The sequence below is a fragment of the Carcharodon carcharias genome, chromosome 23, assembly GCF_017639515.1.
Source record: "Carcharodon carcharias isolate sCarCar2 chromosome 23, sCarCar2.pri, whole genome shotgun sequence".
Taxonomy (NCBI): domain Eukaryota; kingdom Metazoa; phylum Chordata; class Chondrichthyes; order Lamniformes; family Lamnidae; genus Carcharodon; species Carcharodon carcharias.
In genome coordinates, this window is record NC_054489.1 from 17,412,463 (window position 1) to 17,431,735 (window position 19,273).

The window sequence follows — 19,273 nt, forward strand, 5'->3', positions numbered from 1 at the left end:
TTTCCTGCGCATGTGAGAAAGAGCACACTCTCAGCTCAAGGAATCCCACCCCCCCCCCACCACCAACCCCCCGCCTGCATTCGGCTTCTGTGTGGACGTCACGCTGGGCGGGTCTTAATTAGCCCGCTCACGTAAAATGGCAGTGCGCCCGTTCCTGAATTTCCTCCTCAACGGGGGGAAAGTTTTGCCCTAGGACTTGAGCACAAAAGTCTAGACTGACGCTGCAATGCAGGACTGATGGAAAGCTGCATTGCCTGAGGTTCCGTCCTTTAGATGGGACAATAAACCAATGCCATGTCTGTCCTCTCACGTGGATGTAAAAGATCCCATGGCACTATTTCAAAGAAGAGCAGAGGAGTTATCTCTGGTGTCCTGGTCAGTATTTATCCCTCAATCCACATCAAAAAAACAGATTATCTGGTCACATTATCACATTGCTGTTTGTGAGATCCTGCTATGCCCAAATTGCTGCTGTGTTCTCTAAATCACAACAGTCGTTACACTTGAAAAGCACTTGATTGACTATAAAATGCATAGTGATGCCCTATGGCCATGAAAGATGCTGTATAAATACAATTTTTTCTTTTTCTCAGGAGACACTCCTAAGCTTGCCCTTTATCTCAGCAGTGGGATCATGGACGAACAATTTCTCTCAAACTTCAGCAAGTTTAGACATTCAAGAAAATTTTGCTTTGCTTGGAAGGCAACTTTGAAAGGATATAAAAACAGAAAATGCTGGAAACATGCAGGTTAGATGGGGTGTGGCAGGGGGGCGTGGGGTGTGTGTGTATGTTTGTGTGTGTGTGTGTGTGTGTGTTGTGTATGTGTGTGTGTATTTGTGTGTGTGTGTTGTGTGTGTGTTTGTGTTGTGTGTGTGTGTGTTGTGTGTGTGTTGTGTGTTTGTGTTGTGTGTGTGTTGTGTGTTTGTGTTGTGTGTGTGTTGTGTGTTTGTGTTGTGTGTGTGTTGTGTGTTTGTGTTGTGTGTGTGTTGTGTGTTTGTGTGCGCACGTGCATGCGTGTGTGTATGCAAGCATTGGACACACACGCACAAATAATCCAACTCACACAAACAATCCAACAAATATACACACACCAACACAAATACACATATATAATCTAACACAGATGCCAATATTTCCATAAAAGTTAAAGCTTACTGTTAATCATAGTTGTCTAATTCACTTATATTTACATTTCTTAAGCTTGCAATAAGATATTAAATTTTGCTAAAGTGCATGGAAACTAAACTGAAGAACTTGATAACTTATTAATAGTATCTGGATGATAATATAAAGCAGTTAATTGTTGCAGATGCGCATGGACACGCTCTGAGAGCCTCAGGTTCAGACAACTCCTGCACTGAGCAGGCAGAGGCAGACAAGCCAATTCCCCTGAAGTAAATCCAATATCAAGTAACATTATTTCATTATAAACCCAACTATTGGCAAGAACATTACATTTGTATATAACGGTTGTGGGTGATGAAAGAATTCAACACAGGGAGACAAAGAAAGTCTGTTTAGTTTGGTATGAAGTTAAAAAGTGGGTGTATCAGTCAATACATTCCTCCAGCAAGCACTGAGCAATCAAATGTGCCATGGCTTCATCCAACCAGTAAGTGAATTTATACTCGAATAGACAATAGCTTCATCAAATATGTGCAAGAACATATATTTGAATGGAAAAAGAAAGCATTTGAAATTGTGAAAGTTGTGGTAATAATCAGCCCTGCACTGCCAAGTTCATTACAAATAAACTCAATACACAGGGGAGACATTTGATTGAAAACTCATTATCAGTCCCCGCTGGATTCCTGTATGGGGTGCAGATATTTTAATATTAAAGGCACTTGGGAGATGTGATTCAACTTTAGCAAGAAGTAATTGTGTTGGCCATCTTTTACAATCCACACCCAATGTTAATTTCTTTTCCATTGACTCCAAAGGGGAAAGAGGATGGGGTGGGGTGTACAATGGATGTCTCATCTGCTATCATCTAGTCTGCACCTTGGCCAAAGCTGAATTTCACCCTCTCAGGCTTGGTGACATGCATCGGTTGTTATTTAGCTTGTTTACCTTACAACAATGACTACACTTCAAAAGTACTTCATTGACTGTAAAGTTCTTGGAAAGTTGTACATTTATGAAATGATGAATACAATTTATTTTCTTTTATTTTTACATGAGGAGCATAGCACCCTGGATTATACAAACTGGCCACTGGATTCTCACAAATTACTTGTGTGACATTTCTGTGTCCAACATAAAAATACATTTATACTACAAATAATATTTTTAAAAATTCAGTAAATTTTCCCTGTGCCTTTTTGGTGTCAGGCATGGTTCAGTACGTTGTCTTCAGGGCGAGACATTCACGTAGGTTCAAGTCCCACTCCAGGACTTCAGATGGTCTGGGGATGTGGAAAGCTCTAAATGAATGCAAATTCTTTCTTTTCTCTTTTTGATACCTTCATTAAAGTTTTAACTTGAAGGCCCAAGGCTTTCTCAAAAATATGAACTTGGATTTGATATTTTTGCTTAAAGACGTGGCTCTATTGGCTGAACATGAATTGTTCAGAGTGCCTAATTTCCCAGGATGCACCACTTCCATTCAGTTTGTTGACAATACGAACATATGAAATAAGGGCAGAAGTAGGCCTTTTGGTCCTTCGAGCCTGCTCTGCCAGTCAATAAGATCATGGCTGAGCTGTTTGTGTTTCGAGGTTCACATTCCCATCTACCCCCAATGACCTTTGATTCCCTTGCCTAACAAGAATCTATTTACCTCTGCCTTAAAAATATTCAGTGACCCCACCTCCACTGCTTTCTGAGGCAGAGAGTTCCAACGTCACACAACCCCCTGAGAGAAAAAATTCCTCCTCACCTCTGCCCCAAAAGGGGGACCCCTAATTTTAAAACAGTGTGCCCTAGTTCTGGACTCATCCACAAGAGGAAACATCTGTACTGAAGGAATATTTTTCTTTAGCTTCCAGCACTTTCTATACAACATGTTGACCAGGATGGCAGGGTTTCCCTTCCAAGTCAGTGGGGAACACTGCCGACACTGTTTGCCCCGCAGCGATTTCAGGCTCCAAGGGTTAATTGGCTGTAAGCGGGACTTTTGCCCCTCGTTCGGGAGGAAGCTCCGCCTTAGAGCTGCCTGCCAAGCTGATTGGCTGGCAGCTCTCTACTCCCTGCAGCGCCAGAAGCTGCAGTGGACAGGATTGGGACTGCGTGCAATCTCTGGAGTCTAAGACCCAGGAAGATTCCAGGAAGAGGTAAGTTTTGGGGGTCTTAGGATGGGGAGGATAGGGGAGGCCTGGGGAGAGTGGGCAGTGGGGTATTGGGGTGTCAGGAGAGAGGGGGAGGGAGGATACTGGATCTTAAGGGAGGGGCTGTCCGAGGTTAAAAGGGGGGCTGCTAATGAGGCGCGTCACCCCACTTCACACCCGAGGCCTGAACCTGATTATTTTCAGTCTTCCTCCATACCTGGGAACTCCTCCTGCCAGCTTAAAATTGAGGCTGGGCATGAAACAGCCCTTAAGTAGTCAAGAATTGGCCACTTCAGGGCCTCAATTGATGCAAAGGCAGAGGGGCTGAGATCTTGCCTGTTCCAGTTTAAAATTCTAGCGAGGTCAGGGCAGGCATGGCCCCAGCAGGAAGCCCACCCTAGGAATTTTCCGTTCACCCCCCCCCCCAACCACCTACAAGCCCACTGGTGGGGGAGCAAAAATTCAGGTAATTGTCTTCAAATCGTTTTGCAAAGTAAGAGAAACAAAAGAGATAAGAAAGACTAAAAATGAGACATTCAGAGATGTCAACATTGGAGAGTGGAGAGTCACCATTTTATATGATTTATTGTTTGCAACACCATAAAGGATGTAGGCAAAATAAAAGCAAAATACTGCGGATGCTGGAAATCTGACACAAAAACAAAACTTGCTGGAAAAACTCAGCAGGTCTGACAGCAACTGTGGAGAGAAAGACAGAGTTAACGTTTCGAGTCTGTGTGACTCTTCTTCAGAACTAAAGAGAAGTAAAAATGTGATCAAATTTATACTGTTAAAGGAGGGGGGGGTGCGGTTGTGGTGGAGTATGTGAAGCTGGATAAGAGGCAAAGGAGAGATTGGCAGAGATGTCATGGAAAAAAGGGCAAAGGGGTGTTAATGGTAGTGATGAGGGCTAAAGGAGCTGCTGATAGTGGCATTAAGGTCAGAAAGCAGAATGTGATAATAGCAAGACAAGGGTAAGCACTCTGGAAAGAACAACATGAACAAGTAACAGATGGTCCTAGTGGGGGTGGGGTGGGGGAGGGGATGGTAGTGGGAAAAAAGATTGAAAATAGGATAAAAGGTGGGGATAAAACAATGAATAAAAATGAAAATAAATAAAAATAAGTAGATAAAAAATAAAACTTAAAAAATCAACATGAGTATTGAAAAAAGGGGATAAAAAAGGGGGTGGGGATGGAGGAGAGAGTTCATGGTCTAAAGCTGTTGAACTCAATATTCAGTCTGGAAGGCTGTAAAGTGCCTTGTCGGAAGATGAGGTGCTATTCCTCCAGTTTGCGTTGTAAGACTATAGAAAGTGTGCTAAATATTAATAAATTATGAAAAGTTCCTCAGTATATAGTCTGTGTTTTGTTGAAGAACAACTCCTACACTGGGTATTCTGCAACAGACCCCAAAATAAACAATAGTGCACACAGCAAACTTTCCCAGTGTGTCCCTGATTTCTTTGCAGTTAATTTGGCTGCTGAGCATTACAAGGGGAACTGACCTCCATAGAAAGTGTGGCAGGTTGGACTGCTTCTGTATTCAGGACAGAGCTGGTGCTAAATTAGGGAAAACTTTATGTGCTCTTTTCAAAATCAAATTATTTTAAACTGCTGTGGAATAATTATTTTTTTCCGTTGTGGGATTAGAAATTTATTTCTCCTTAGGTCCTGTGCAGCTTGCAGTTAAATACAGTCTGGTCATGACAGGGGTAATTCCCCAATGGGATATCTCCTGCTGAGGAGATGCAAGTCAGGAAATTGAGAAACAAAAACAGAAAAAGCTGGAAAAACTCAACAAGTCTGACAGGATCTGTGGTGAGAGAAACAGAGTTGACATTTCGAGTCCATGTGACTCTTCTTCAGAAGAGTTTTCCCTGTTGAGCATTTCCAGCATTTTCTGTTTTTGTTTCAGATTTCCAGCATCCACAATATTTTGCTCTTATCAGGAATTGTGAGCCTGACAGTGCCTAATTTTCTTTCCAATAACATAAACGTTGGAATATCAAGCCCGTGATTTCCAGATTAGTACCATTCTGTAAGGAGCATCTGATTGGAGAATCACTCCTGTTGTCTTAAAGTTAATATTGATTATTGACTTTCATTTTTTAAATTTTGTACTAAGTAAGGTGAGGGATGCTTGTGGTAGAAAATGGAACATTTTCGATTTTGTGCATTCAGTGTTAACATCTAGGACTCCCCTGTATGAGTGCAAGTACAATTAGATCCAGAGATCAATCGAAACTGGCTCAACAATGTGCCCCAACTAACTTTAGAAGAGGATCCTTCACTGCATCAATATGAAGTTTTTCTATTTGCCACACCAGCTAATCCATGGCCTCTCTGAGTGAGATGACTAATTTGTAGCAAATTGCCAGCATCTTAAGGTGGTAAGCCCAAAACTACTTTGAGTGTGAATGCCTGAACTCACTTGATGGGGTAACTCTTGCATTTGATTGACAGAAATCTTCATCCCATTAGTCTGGACAGGATTTGAAACCGAGGTGAAATTTTGCATGTTGACCCATGGCATCAGCCATTCCCCGAATACTTTAAAGCTGATAACAGCTCTGAGTGTTGTTGGGTGTTGGAACATGGGTCTTCATCAAGAACCCCATGTGGGTTTTGATCTTTTTTGAGCTGGCCAAGGGAAACTCTGAGCAGAACTGAAAGGCTTCTCTGGTGGGAAAGAAACTACAGGTTGGATCAACAACCTGTGTCCCTCTCACACTGGTTTCAGCCATCAGCTCAGAACTATACAGGAGGAGGCTAGATGACTCATTATGAATCCATTGTTGGGAAATGAAACCAAGAGCTTTTAGAAAGGACAAGCTTTTTTTTATAAAAGTCACAATATGCATGCAAATCCCACTTGAATATTTTCAAAATTTCCCTTTCAAAATATGATGCATGCAGATTTGCATGATAGATAATTTTCATCTACATAACCTTTTCCTGCAGGAACACACCCTGCTGACTAAGTCCAGAGAACTTAGGCACAGGTTTGAAAGTTCATGGCTTGGGGACACTCTGCTGTCCAACTGATGATACTGCTAAGTTTACCCAGTGATAACCTATATTGGATCAGTGAAGATTCTCCAGCTTGGACCATCTAACTCTTTGTAGCATCGGTTTTCAAGGGCACCAGGGTCAAGCGGGAAGGATGCCAGTTCCAGTGGCAAGTCTCAGATCTCAGATCTCAATAATGAATCAGTTTGGTTGGCCAATCATCTACAGCAACCTACAGTTTGTGAACGTGTCTGAGTCAGATTATCAACTCTGCTGCAAGTGACAAACTAGGTTCCTGTCTCCCATCAGAGGACATGATCATCGATAGTTCAGCACATAAATTCCTGAGCATGCTGAGTGCTGCTCCAAGTTTCGGAATAAGGCTGGAACACCTCATGTGTGGTGGAGAAAATATCCACAGCGCAACTAAGGCAGTGATATGCGGCACGCTTCAGGAGTCGGAACTTGAGTTGGCAAAAGCATAAGAAATAGAAGCGCGGTAGGCTATTCAGCTCCATGAGTCTGCTTCCTCATTCAATAAGATAATCCATCTCAGCTCCACTTTCTTACCCTATTCCCATATCCCTTGATTCCCTTAGTGTCCAATATAAGGTATATGAGCACTTAACTAGTTTTAACTTAATTAATGTAGAAAGCTCCCTGCAAAAGGAGTTTTCTCTCTCTACCACTAACTTGTGATGGAATGTGTAATACGATGAATAAGTTCGATATAGGAAATGTTCACTGAATTCCTTCAGTAAGATGACCTTTTGGAAAGCAGTCTTGGCATTTTTTCGAAGGTGGGTGTCTGGCACAGGTCCTTGTTTTGAGGTTGGCTGCAGCCCCTGCTACTAAATCCAGCACATTCTTTTCTCAGTAGCATTATATTAATCCCTTGCCCCGAATTTCCAGCTCGGCAGGTGGGTGCAATCGGCAGGCCCAGGAGCAGTCGGGGAACATGCTCCCGCCCGCGATCGGCCCCCACCTGCGATTTGACGTTGGCTGGCCAATTATCTGGCAGCCAGTGGGAAGTGCGCGTTGAAAATCTCAGTGCTGCCGGCTGGGGGGGGGGGGGGGGGGGGGGGGTGGGGGGGGGTGGGGGGTGGAGGGGGTATTGACGTTCCTGCCGGCACGGGCAGGCATTGAGAGAAAGCTCCCTGAAGGCAGAGAGCTGCCTCAGGGAGCTGCGGACCCGAAAACCAATGAATTAAAGTTTACAGAGTCTGGAAAAAAAATGTCCAAGCATCGCAATCAGGCACCTGAACATATGGATGATAAAAATGCCATCTACAGATTTTTATTTTTATTTTATTTAATAACGTAAATCTCATCCCGCCCTAGGACGAGCTTTGGTGAAAAGTGCCAATTCGCCCGTCCGCCAACTGTGAGTTTGGACCTATCACGGAAAATCGGAGACAATTTTAAAATTAATGGGCTTAATTTCCCTCTTAATTCCGACTTTTGTGTGCACCCGCCGAGTGAAATATCGCGCAAACGTGGGATGCTTGCCTGACATCTTCTCACGTGATTTTACACCTGATCGGGTCAGGTACACGCCCGCCCACAGGGCACAAAATTCTGCCCCTTGTGTCTATTGTCATACAGAGGAACAGAACATTTTCTTATCTGAACAAAACTCATACGTCAGATGCAAAGATAAATGAAAAAATTCATTTCACTTTCAGACGAATATTTTTCTCTGGAGCCAATCATGTTTTCAGCCATATCCTGCATACTAAACATTTTAAGCTATTGTGGACCCCACAGTTATCAACAGCCTCGTAACAAGATAGAGCCATAAGTGAAATGGGGAACGGCTGTGTACAAGTTTTCCGAAACGAATCCAACATATGTTTTTCATGGATTTCTGACAAAGTTCCAATACCTCTTTTGAACTGTTTCAGTTCTGAAGAAACTTGAAAGGTATCAGGTCAAAAGCAAGGACAATCAAGGTTGATTTTATTAAAATAACATTATTGAGCATTTTACTTTTCTCAAAAGCATTCTTATACAATTATGCTGTTATTCATGTTCTTTTTCTCATATTTCTGAGCAGTTTGGACATATACCAAACAGAGCATGTACAGTTGGCTTATTGGCTTTGCCAGAATAAACTGAAAACTGCTCTGCTCTCTGACAGTGCAAGGTTTCACCAGGCTTGAATAAAGTTTGAAGACAGTATATAGAATTAGGTGGGAGACAGCAGCAAAGCGGTCCTATCACTATACTAGTAATCCAGAGGCCCAGGTAGTAATGGTCTGGGAACATGGGTTTAAATCCCACCGTAGCAGCTGGTGGAATTTAAATTATAATAAATCTGGAATTTAAAGCTCGCAGTAATGAAACTATCATTGGTTGTTGCAAAAACCCATCTGGTTCACTACTCTACTTTGGTGAAGGAAATCTGCCATCCTTACCCAGTTTGGCCTACATGTGACTTCAGACCACAGCAGTGTGCTCGATACTTAACTGCCCCCTGAAATGGTGTAGCAAGCCATTCAGTTCAAGAGCACATGGGGATGGGCAACAAATGCTGGCCTTGCCAGCAACACCCACATCCCATGAAAGAATTTTTAAAATTACATTAAAGCACAGAAACAGGCTGTTTGGCCCAACAAGTTAATGATGTTGTTTGTGTTCCACAAAATTTATGTTCCCTCTCCACATGACTGCATCTCACCCTTTCAACATATCCTTTTCTTTCTTTCTTCCCCCATATATTTTTCTAGTTTCTCCTTCCAATGCATAGTAATTGCCTAAACCGTTTCAGATAGTAGCGAGTTCCACATTCTCACCACTCTCTGAGTACAGAGGTTTCTCCCAAATATCATATTGGATTTATTAGTGATTATCTTATATTTATGGACCACAGTTTTGGACTCAACTACTGGTGGAAATATCTATTATCAAATTACAAAACAACACAATTATTTTTTTTATTATGGATGTGGGCGTCACTGACTAAGCCAGTATTTATTGCCCTTCCCTAACTTCACTTGTTCAGAGGGCATTTAAGAGTCAACCACATTTCTGTGGGTCTGGAGTCACATGTAGGCCAGACCGGGTAAGGACAGCAGATTTCCTTCCCTAAAGGACATTTGTGAACCAGATGGGTTTTTACAACAATCAGCAAGTTTCATGGTCACCATTAGACTTTTTAATTCCAGATTTTTATTGAGTTCAAATTCCACCATCTGCCGTGGCAGCATTCAAACCCAGATCCCTGGGGCATTACCCTGGCTCTCTGGATTACTAGCCCAGCGACAATGCCACTATACCATCGCCTCCCCTTTATTGTATTCTAGATTACTCAAAGTCTAATTTCTGTAAAAAGGAGCACCCTAAGATTAGATAAAGGGTAATTACTTGTAGGGACATGCTGAGACCAATGAAAGTATATTTTCACTTACTGGTAGATGTCTCTGTTGATTGACAGGTGCATTGCTGGCTCCTGACAGTAAATAACTGCTTCCTTTTTTTACACATAATTTGGCACAGAAATTTGTACAAAGTGTGACATCTGAAATGTGATTGTTGTGTTTCAAAACATCTTTATAGATCAATGCTATGGCTGTAATCAAACCATCAAGGTTAAGGCACAGAAAGAGGCCATTCAGCCCATCTTCAGCTGGAGCTGACTTTTCTAATCCCATTCCTCTGTCCTTTCTGTAAATACTTTTATTTTCTTACTTTTTAAATCCAATCCAATTGCCTTTTAATGATATATTAAAAGCCATCTGTAAAACCTTCTGTGAAAAAAGATTTTCTAATTTCCCCTTCTTTCTTCCCATAGTAATTTTAGTTCTATCCCAATGTTATCAATTCATCAACCAGCGAAGACAATCTTTCATTACATTATTTTTTTTTTCATTACATTTCATTTTCATTACAACAGTGACTACACTTCAGAAAAACACTTCATTGGCTGCAAGGTGCTTTGAGATTCAGGGGTCGTGCATGGTGCTATATAAATGCAAGTTTTTATTAATTTTGTTGCTTCTCAAAATCTATAGTCATTTTGAAAACTAGAAGCCTTATATTCTGAAAAAAACCTGAGTTTTTCAAGCCTGTCTTTAAATATAAAATCTTTCATTTGTGGTATAATTGTCGTGAATCTTCAATGCACCCTTTCCATGCCTTAGTTAGCGCTGCTAAAATGGGAGTCACATACAATACCCTGACTGTTGGCTAATTAATGTCTGCACAAATTTAACAATCATTTCCTTTCATATTCAGTGCCTCTGTGAATAAAACCCAGAGTCCCACTTGCCTTTTTAATGACCTTTGTTTCCATTCAGTTTAATTTTAAATCCTCAGCTGCTACAAGCGTTAGAAGTGGATTTCTCTTTGTTAAATCTAACTGCTTCTTAAAGGGGTGCTTTAGGTGTTTCTGAGAATCAAATCTGAACAACCATTTATTTACATTGTCGTTGGATTCCCTATTATTTTTTGCCCTTTATTTGAGCTCTTCCCAGGCCAGGCACTGCTGTCCAGGGGAGGGGGGCAGCTTGCAGCCTATTGCCAGGCTTTTGCCACAGACTTTCTATAACTGAGTACGAGAGGTTGTCAATGATACAAATGTTCATTCTTTAAAAGTACCCCAGGAGCAACTTGCTGGAGAAAGTGTGAAATTTTATTTTTTGATAATTCATTCACATTAGCTATGCTTTCTAGTTTGCATTGGATTTATTGAAAGAATGTCACAATAATGTCTGCAGCTAATGATTCTCTTGCTGCAACACCCAACACAAACACACGCGCACAGGATCACAGTGCAATGAGGTTGCTGTGACATCTTGGAGGAGATTCCCTCCGAGCATTGTGATACTGAAATGGGACAATTTCCTGATTTTGGCTGTGTTTAGCAATGCCATAAGTAGGAACATTATTACAGTTTCCCTCAAACCAGTTGAGAATGGAAATCTATGTTGACAATAATGTCTCTGCTACATAGTGACCAGACGATATCATCCACCTAATAACCTGGTCACCGCTCAGTGCACTCATGCTGCCTTGATTTGAATTGTCTGATGCACACGACTAAGTTTTGTTTTTTCATACAAGAAGATTGGAGTAATATTGTTAGCTACGCACAAAGGGGTCACTGTGAAAATAGCTCTGGTAATTGTCATCACACTGACCATCAATTAATCTTCCTACATATACAGTTAGATCTCACTCTAACAAACAAACAACCCCACCCCAGATCCTGGGTGAAGCTTTATTGGCTTCATTTTTGGTAAATGTCAAAAAGTTAAGCATTAGATAATAGGAATTGGTTTCCTGCACCAATTTTTCCTTCAAATCATTTCAGCACGTATAGAGCCAAATGAAATTGGTATCAAACTGAGCTCTAAGCTCCCAAAATATCAACATCACTCTCATCAACTTCAGCTGACTTCAGTGAAAGACTTACCTGGTAAATCATTACTTTGAAGTTGTTCCGTTTCAGTAGGGTGGCCTCATTGGTCTCGAGCTTCTTGATCTGCGCACCCTGCTTCTCCATGTTGTGCTTGATGGTCTTCACGTTGACATTGACTTTCCGAATCTTCTCCAGCATCTTGTCAACGCTGTTGCTGGTGGTCGCGTGCGACTTGGTCAACTTGCTCAGCTCGTTCTGGATGTTGAACACAGCATTTTCCATCTCCAGATGCCGCTGCTCCAGCTGCTGCTGACTGGTTTGGATCTTGTCGACCATCCCCATCACTTTGTCCAGGAGGGTGAGCACCAGAACCCCGTTGAACTGGGGCTCCTGTTTTGGGCTTTCATCCTGCTCTTGTGCCTCAGGAACCTCAGGACTCTCCTGCTCTTCGGTCTGCATGGAGTCTGCCATGGTTAGAAATGTCAAACTGGGATTTAAAATACCAACTGAACTCAGGCTCGCTGTGCTGGGATGTTAGCCAGTGAGTGGAGAGAGAGAGGAGAGCGTATGTGTGTGCTCTCACTCAAGTTACACAGCTGCTCAAGAAGCGTCCAAAAGAATTTGCAAGCTTAAAAGGACATGGGCTAACTCCACCTAGCTGTGCAGAACAAGACTGCTAAAGTGTATGTCAGCACCCTCCCTAAATTATTAGAATAGTTGGGAGGGAGTTGAAGACTTTCAATACAAGCACAGGCACATTTAATGAGGAATGCACACTGCTAACATAAAATATCTCAGATCTTAGACAGGAATGTACACAGAGCTGGGTTCTGCACTTTGTATCAGAGATACTGTAGAATTCCTGATAGATAAATCCAGCTTTGAAACAGACTGCTGCGTAAACTAGTTACGTAGAACCGGGCATACAAAGAAACAGCTGAATTTCCATTGTTGAAAATCTACTTGGCTAAGCATTTTCTGTTTGTAAAGAAAACTGGATTTTAGTACAGAGTCTAAGCCACTGTTTAATCCAGCCACAGTTAAAATCCTTTCCATACTTTACTGCAACCTTGAACTGATTTCCTTCAGAATGGGCATAATCCTATATTTAGCTTCTTGCAGTAATCTGTGTTTCTCTGCAGTTGGTAAAACTTCACATCTGGGTAACATTCTACAAATGAAGCAAGTTTGAAATAGCTGGAAACACTTTTCCAAGATTGCTTCCTTTTTAAATAACTCAGCAAAAGCAGCATCATATAAACTGGGGCTGTGAGCTAGAATACGAGCTGGTGAGGGGACACTTTGGTTAGTAAAGGATTTAGCCGGAATAATGGATTAGGACTGAGGAGTAACAAGGGGAATGTGTTCTTCCTGTGATGTTTTGTAAGCTGCAATGATCATGATATGGCCCCTTTTCCCTAACACAAGCCAACTGCGTTGCAATTTATTCATATTTTTTCCCTAGTTTTCTCTTCCATTTCTCTACCTTCTCCTGTAGGGACTCATTCTCGCTGATCTATGGTTCTGTCTTCTCAAAGGTAATCGCCATTTTAGAGCGATATCAGAATTTTAAAGTTTTTTAATCATAAATATCAAGCCTGTTTCTGAACACACTTGAGGGGGGGATTTCCTCTGTCTACTATTTGTGGTGATATCCCAAATGGATCTTATATGCTAAGGAAAATTCTTTGATAAATAGTGTACAAAGTCTTGGGGTCAGTTTTCCTGGACTTCCATATGAACATACAACTTAGGAGCTGGAGTAGGTCACTCAATCCCTCGAGCCTTCTCCTCCATTTGATAAGATCATGGCTGATCTGATTGTGGCCTCAACTCCACTTTTCTGTCTACCCCCAATATCATTTGACTCCCTTCTCAGTCAGAAATCTGTCTAACTCAGCCTTAAAAATATTTAACGATCCTGCCTCCACTGCTCACTGGGGAAGAGAATTCCACAGACTTACAACCCTCTGAGAAAAATCAATTCTCCTCATCTCCATCTTAAATGGGAGACCCCTTATTTTGATGCTCAGTTCCCAAGTTCCAATCTCTCCCATAAGGGGAAACATCCTCTCAGCATCCACCCTGTCAATTCCCCTTAAGATCTTATATGTTTCAGAGTGTGCCACACCTATCAGGGCCTCCCTGGGCCTTGTTTTCATTGTCCAGTTCATTAACATAACCCAGCCATACTCCCAGCACAGCCCAGATCTTTGGCCTTCCATTGGGAAATGGCGATGGAAAGCAGAGCACAGTCGAAAGCCTGAGAGGCCTGGAGCTGACATCTTGGCTGCTGGAGAACAAATACTGTGCGGGATATTGAGAAAACCCAATTTGTCAGACTCCTTTTACTTGCTGACTCTTCATCAGAACTCATACGAACTCGAAACGTTAACTGTGTTCCTCTCCGCAGATGCAGTCAGACCTGCTGAGTTTTTCCAGCTATTTTTATTTTTGTTTCACATTTCCAGCATCCGCAGTATTTTGATTTTATGGACATGGATGAAGGGCATTTGTATTTCATACCCTCAAATTCTTGGGAACTGAGAAATTTGGAGAATTATTTTTCTAAATTTATGAGCTGAAGAGTTTATTAGAAGTTTTTGATATTCTTCTCCTTTTGGACAGTCGCTCTGATGTAGATTTGCTGAGGCTGGACCATGTGATGTTGCTGTGATACTTGTAAAGGAATTTTCCCAATAACAGTGAAGAAACTGACAACAATGCCTCCTGTTGGCTACGGTCTGGGAAATCTGCATCAAAATTAGTCATAGAAAATGCCAATCCTCCAGTCATCCAACGTTTAGTTGTTTAAAGCTCTGGCATATTTCACAGTTGTGTCACCAAACACTTCAGTGCCAAATATAACTAATGCTGTCAGTTCATGTAAGACAGCCAATAGCAACTTAATCCAAACATTATTCGCTGTGTTTGGCCCAATACACTTGTATCTTTGTCTCTTGGGGTAATGAGGACAATTCTAGCTTCAAGCTTGACACTTTGTCCTCAGTTAGTCCTAGGGTCATAACGGAATAGAAGAAGGCCATTCTCTCTGTAGAGCAATCCAGTCAGCCCCATTCCCCGCATGTATCCCTGTAGCCCTGTACGTTTATTCTTTCAAGTGCCTATCTAATTTCCTTTCAAACTCATTGATTGTCTCCGCTTCCACCATTTTCACAGGCAGTGAGTTCCAGGTTACTACTACTATTTGCCGTGTAAAAATATTCTTCCTCACATCCAGGACAATCCTGGAAGGTTGGAAACATTTCCATTCTAGTGAGCGATTCCACTGCAGCTCCCCCATTCTGAGGGAGTGGGGATTTGTCCGATTCTGATGCATGCTGACCAATGATATCCTGTAATGCCCAAAATCTGAAATCTGTGTCCCCTAGTCCTTGGACAATCAACTAATGGGAACGGCTTTTCTTTGTCTACCCTATCTAAATCTGTCATCATATTTACACCTCAATCAAATCTTCCCTCAATCTCCTTTGCTCCAAGGAGAACAACACCAACTTCTCCAACCTAACTTTGCAGCTAAAATTCCTCATTCCTGGAAACATTCTGGTAAATCTCCTCTACGCATTCTCAAGAACCCTCACATCCTTCCTAAAGTCTGGTGACCAGAAATGAATTCAATACTCTTAATTGTGTCCTAACCAAATGTTCAGCTTTTGTACTTAATGGCTGAGGTTTCCCAGCCCCGCCAGGATCTTTTGGTCCTGCCAAAAATCAATGGACTTTTGGTTGGCCCACAACATCCCCCACAGCGGGGCTGGAAAATCCCGGTCAATGCCTCTATTTATAAAGTCCAAGATCCCATATGCTTTAGATAAAAACAATCCCATATGCTTTGCTAGCCTTTCTCTCGATATGTCCTGCCACCTTCAAAGACCTAAGCATATAAACCTCTAGGCCCATCTGTCCCTGCACACTCTTTAGAACATTGCTCAGTGTCTGTTGCTCTGAACTTGATCAACTTGGACAGCAATCAATTCTGTCTCCTTTCCTTCTGTGGCATTTAGTTCTAAGCTTTGATCTCTGCCTGCTTTGGAGTTACTCTACATTTTGTTTCCTTGTTAACAATCCTCATTTGAAATGCAACTTTTGGGCACATGTTAACTGCTGGAGAAGAATGGGCAAGAGTGGCGGGTGAGGGGGTGGGGAGCAGATTCATTGCCCTGTCCATTCTTGCACCAGCCAGTTCCAGACCCAGATAGGTTTGTCAACTCTGGGTGGGTGTATTCAAGGAGGTTTTGTCACATGACGTCCCACCTCAAACTGCTCAAGCCCCCTACACCCACCATTGGTCCATTCTCTAGATACCACTGCTTTCCCACAGCTATTTGGAGCAATTGTCTCATGGCTAATTGGGTTAATATTGACAGTTGGCAAAACAGTCCTTCCCCCCTCCCCCCAATTGCTAAAATTTACTAATTATAAATGAAAGTGATCAAAGAAATGTAAAAAATAGACACAATTTTGCCCAGTCCCCCAATGACTTTTCTCTCTGTAGCAGTGTCCTAGAGATTTATGTTCACTTCTTGGAGATCCCAGGACAATCTGGACGGTCGGCAACACTAGGGCTTGGGTAACATTTCCATTCTAGTGAGGAATTCCACTGCAGCCCACCCCCACCCCCCCACCCCCATTCTGAGGGAGTGGGGTTCTGACCAACCCGTGAGCCATGCTGACCAATGATGTCTTGTAGTGGGGTTGGGCATAATGCCTGGGGAGGGGAGGGGGTGTCCATATCAGACACTATTGCTTCTCCTGACCACATCCAAACAAAAGTTAAATCTTTACTGAATCGTTTTCCCCTTTAAGGAGCACTAGTTAGGCCACTTGCTGCCCAGTACAAATGGGCAGACGGAAAAAGGTGCACACTCCAATCAAGTGTTCCTTGAAATGCCAGTCAGGACCCTTTGTACCCTCATTAGCATGAAGCAGTGCAGTGATGCTTGCCCTTGTGAAGGGCCGAGGTGAAGGGGGGAAGGAGTTGTGGGGTAGATCAGAGCAGGAACAGGGGAATCCAATACCGTGATTTCAGGGCTATGACCCTTTTATCACTGTGTTGTCGAACTGCCAATTTTGTCACACATTGGTTGAAATTTTAGAAATAAATTTTAGCATCTGGATAATAAACCTGCCCAGCTTTCCTGGTCCAAGCAATCTCCAAATCCAACTCAAAAAAGAAATGGCTTCATAAGTTACACACAAGCCCAGTAGCTCAAGGCTGAAACAATTCTGTGCTTCTTGAAGGAAAGAGGTTCTGCTGAGGGAATACGAGCAGCTCGGGGCTAAATTAAAAAGCAGAACCTAAAAGGTAATAATCTCCAGATTACTACGTGAGCCACGAGCTAATTGGCACAGGGTCAATAAGATTAAAGAGGTAAATGCGTGGCTCAAAGATTGGTGTGGGAGAAATGGGTTCGAATTCATGGGGCACTGGTACCGGTACTGGGGAAAGAGGGAGCTATTCTGTTCGGACAGACTCCACTTGAATCAGGCTGGGGCCAGTGTCCTGGCGATACGCATAACTAGGGTTGTAGATAGAGCTTTAAACCAAATAGCTGGGGGGAGGGTTCAGTTGCATGGAAGTATAAAAAAATCAAAGTTTAAGGAAAGGGTAAGAGTGCAGGTTAGTGATGAGGCTGATTGTTACCAAAAAGTGAAAGGAAGAGACAGAATGTGTGAACATCATATTGCACCAAAGAATCATATAAGTGTAGGGAAAATTGGCAATAGGGCAAAGTTAAAGGCTTTGTATCTGAATGCACATAGCATTTGGAATAAAACTAATGAGTTAACAGCACAAATAGAGATAAATAGGTATGATTTGGTGATGATTACTGAGATGTAGTTACAGGGAGAACAGGTTTGGGAGTTGAATATCCAAGGGTACTCAGTGTTTCGGAAGGATAGGCAGAAAGGAAAAGGAGGTGGTGTAGCTTTGTTAGTAAAGGAAGAGATCAGTGCTATAGTGAGGAATGATATAGGCACTGGAGAGCAAGATGTAGAGTCAGTCTGGGTAGAAATAAGAAATAGCAAGGGAAAGAAATCCCTGTGGGAGTAATCTATTGGTCCCCAAACAGTATTTTAGCAGTAGGGCACAGGAAATACTGGAAGCATGTAAGAAAGGCACGGCAATAATCATGGGTGATTTTAATATGCATATAGACTGGACTAATCAAATTGGCAAGGGTAGCCTTGAGGGAGAGTTCATAGAGTTTATTAGAGATTGTTTCTTGGAGCAATATGTTGTGGAACCAACCAGGGAGCAGGCTATTCTGGATTTGGTTTTGTGTAATGAGATGGGATTAATTAATGATCTCATAGTAAAGGATCGTCTAGGGGAGAGTGATCATAGCATGCTAGAATTTCAAGTTCAGTTTGAGAGTGAGAAACTTGAGTCCCACACCAGTGTTCTGGAGTTAAACAAAGGTAACTACATAGGTATGAGGGCAGATTTGGCCCTAGTCGACTGGGCAGGAAGACTACAAGGTAGGACAGTTGATGAACAGTGACAGATATTTAAGGAGATATTCATTTTTTCCCAAGTAAAATATATTCCAAAGAGGAAGAAAGATGGTAAGAGGGGGAAAAAGCATCCATGGCTAAGCAAGGAAGTTAAAGATAACATAAAGGCAAAAACTAAGGCATACCAAATTGCAAAGGTTAGTGGCAGGCTGGAAGATTGGGAAACTTTTAAAGATCAACAAAGGGTTACTAAAAAAATAATAAAAAGAGCAAAGGTAAATTATGAAAGAAAATTAGTGCAAAATGTAAAAACTGTTAGCAAAAGCTTCCACAAGTAGCTAAAGTGAATGTTGGTCTTTGGTGGATGAGACCGGGGAGTTAATGGTGGGGAATGCTGAAATGGCAGAGGCGCTTAATCAATATTTTGCCTCAGTTTTCACAGTGGAGGACACTAGTACCACCCCAATAGTAACAGGTAGTGCAGAGGATATAGAGAAGGAGGAACTTAGAACAATCACCATCACTAGAGAAAAAGTACTGAGCAAACTATTGGGATTAAAGGGTAACAAGTCCCCAGGACCTGATGGCTATATTCCAGGGAACACCTTTGGTCTGTCCGCAAGCATGACCCATACCTCCCTGTCGCTTGCCATTTCAACACTCCACTCTGCTCTCATACCCACATGTCCATCCTTGGCCTGCTGCAATGTTCCAGTGAAGCTCAACGCAAACTGGAGGAACAGCACTTCATCTTCCGACTAGGCACTTTACAGCCTTCCAGACTGAATACTGAGTTCAACAACTTTAGATCATGAACTCTCTTCTCCATCCCCACCCCCTTTCCGATCCCCCCTTTTCCAATAATTTATATATATTTTTCTTTTCCCACCTATTTCCATTATTTTTAAATGTATTTCCATCCATTGTTTTATCTCTACCTTTTAGCCTATTTCGATCCCTTCACCCCACTCCACCCCAGCCCCACTAGGGCTATCTGTACCTTGCTTGTCCTGCTTTCGACCCTTAATGTCACCTATTAGCACAAATCTTAGCTAATGTCACCACTGTCAACAGCTCTTTGTCCTTTTGTCTATAACATCTTTGGCAATCTCTTCTTTGCCTCTACTATCACTGGCCCACTATCCGGCT

General features: G+C 42.2%; 1 protein-coding gene across 1 annotated transcript in view; it reads right to left on the bottom strand.

The window, feature by feature from the left end:
- The window catches only part of LOC121269006 (caveolae-associated protein 1-like), an 84,615-nt gene extending 72,342 nt beyond the window's left edge, over positions 1 to 12,273 (bottom strand). The window contains exon 1 of the mRNA XM_041173355.1: positions 11,699 to 12,273. Coding sequence (XP_041029289.1) covers positions 11,699 to 12,115 — 417 coding nt within the window. The 5' untranslated portion in view covers positions 12,116 to 12,273. The remainder of the gene's footprint in view (positions 1 to 11,698) is intronic.
- Between the last annotated feature and the right edge of the window lie 7,000 nt (positions 12,274 to 19,273).